The sequence below is a fragment of the Accipiter gentilis genome, chromosome 19, assembly GCF_929443795.1.
Source record: "Accipiter gentilis chromosome 19, bAccGen1.1, whole genome shotgun sequence".
Classification (NCBI taxonomy): Eukaryota; Metazoa; Chordata; class Aves; order Accipitriformes; family Accipitridae; genus Astur; species Astur gentilis.
Window position 1 is genome coordinate 5,455,536 of NC_064898.1, and position 1,932 is coordinate 5,457,467.

Genomic DNA, 1,932 nt, shown 5'->3' on the forward strand with positions numbered 1-1,932 from the left:
AAACCAAAAAAACCCCCCAACCTAAACAGCCCCCGACCCTCCCCGTCCGCCGGTTTTCGGACATCGCCGAATTCCCGGAGGGAAGCCCGGGACGGCATCCCTGGGGGCTGCCCGTACCGCCCGCCTCCGCGCAGTATCCGCGCCTGTCTCGGTACGCGGGGGCTGCGCCTGCGGGGAGAGAAGTGAGACAGCACTACTGGGGGACGCCTGGGGTCCTAGGGAGCAGTTTATTTACAACAGGGGCGCACGGACACCCGCCCCCGTGGGCCGGGGCTCTAGAAAGGCGAGAAAGTCCTTCGGCAATTACACAGATTATACAAAACGATAGAAAAATCCTTCGGCCGCGGGTCAGCACCGGAGCAAGCGGGACTCCCCCCACCCACCCTCCGGCTCTCGCCACAGTTCTTGGGGAGCCGGGGTGGGCTTGAGGGGGGGGGGGGCTAGGGGGTGACTGCGAGGCCTCTGTCGTCCTTCCCCGAGGAGGACGGAGACATGCGCAAGTCCTCGTCGTCTTCCGAGCACTTGGTGGTGGAGAGGGACGAGCATTTGCAGCCGTGGCCGCCCCCCCCGCCCCGGTGGGAGCTGCTTTTGCCTTCTTTCTTGTGCTTGACCCGTCGGTTCTGGAACCAGATCTTCACCTGCTTCTCGGAGAGGTTCAGGTAGGTGGCGATCTCGATTCGCCTCAGCCGGGAGAGGTACATGTTGGAGGCGAACTCCCTCTCCAGTTCCAGGAGCTGCGTGCTGGTGAAGGCGGTGCGCATCCTCTTGCTGCTGGGCAGCTGGCTGGACGTGCTGTCTGCGGAGCGGAGAGCGGAGGGCACCCTCAGGACCTGCCGGACCCGCCGCCTCCCACCCACCCTGCAGCGCCGAGCACCCGCCGGTCCTCGCCGAACTCCCCCCCCCCCCCCCGCCCGCCACCGCCTCCGCCGCCCGCTCGGCGGAGCCGCAACCCTCCTTCCCCCGGGGGGGACCGGCAAAGCGGCTGCCGGGCTGGAGCCCGAGCTCAGGGGGGACCGGCACCGCCTGTGTGTCCCGTCCCGTCCCCCCCCCCCCCGCCCCGGTTCCCACCGCCTGGGTCGGAGGCTCGGCGGGCAGCAGCGGGGCTTCCCCCCCGCTCATCCCCCCGGGGCACCGGCGGAGAGAGGGGTGCCGGGACTCCCCCCCCCCACCCCCCCCCCCCCATCACCCCCATGTCCCTTCGGCAGGGTCTCGCCTCCCCCCCTCCCCATCACCTCCCCGCAGCGACCACCGTTAACGTGCAGGCGTGCACCCCCCCCCTCCCACCCCACCCCCCGCCGTGTCCCCCCCCCCCCCCCCGCCCTTACCCACGGAGATGCAGTGGAACTGCCGGGGGTCTGGCAGCGGGTAAGCCCCCTGGTAAAGCGCCGGTGCGTGCCCGACGCTGACGGCGGAGACGGAGTGCTGCTGGCGGGCCAGGGGCGAGTGGCAGTACTGGGAGCCGAAAGGAGGGAAGGAAGCCTTGAGGAGGGGGATGGCTGGCGGCGGCGGGTGCAGCTGGGAAGCGGTGACACAGAGCGGGCAGACGCAGAGCAAGCCGGCTTTCCGAGCGTGGCAGGAGCCGGCCGGTAAGGCGGGCAGCGGGTGCGAAGGATGCACGGCGTAGGGAAAAAGAGGCGGCGGGGGGCTGCCCTCCCCTTTCTTCTCTCCCGTTTCCCGCAGCACCAGCGAGTCCACCAAAAAGGAGCGCGGCATGGCCCGCGCCCCGCGCAGCGCGCCCCGCGCAGCGCCCCCGCGCAGCGCAGCGCCCCCGCGCAGCGCCCCCCGCGCAGCGCCGCTGGCCAGCCCGAGTGGTGCTGAACGGCGCCCGCCCGCCCGCTTTAAATAAGCGCCCGCGCCATGTGATGGCGGCGCCGGGGCGCTCAATGGGGCTTTTCTTGTGCCTCTTTCTCTTGGCATTCACGCCGCACGCTC

General features: G+C 70.7%; 1 protein-coding gene across 1 annotated transcript; it reads right to left on the reverse strand.

Annotated features, from left to right (window-relative positions):
- Positions 1 to 440: 440 nt before the first annotated feature.
- Positions 441 to 1,713, reverse strand: GSX1 (GS homeobox 1). Its single transcript, XM_049823224.1, has 2 exons — positions 1,326 to 1,713; positions 441 to 796 (listed from the first exon to the last, which is right to left on the reverse strand). The coding sequence occupies exons 1-2, from the start codon at positions 1,711 to 1,713 to the stop codon at positions 441 to 443; spliced, it is 744 nt and encodes a 247-aa protein (XP_049679181.1).
- Between the last annotated feature and the right edge of the window lie 219 nt (positions 1,714 to 1,932).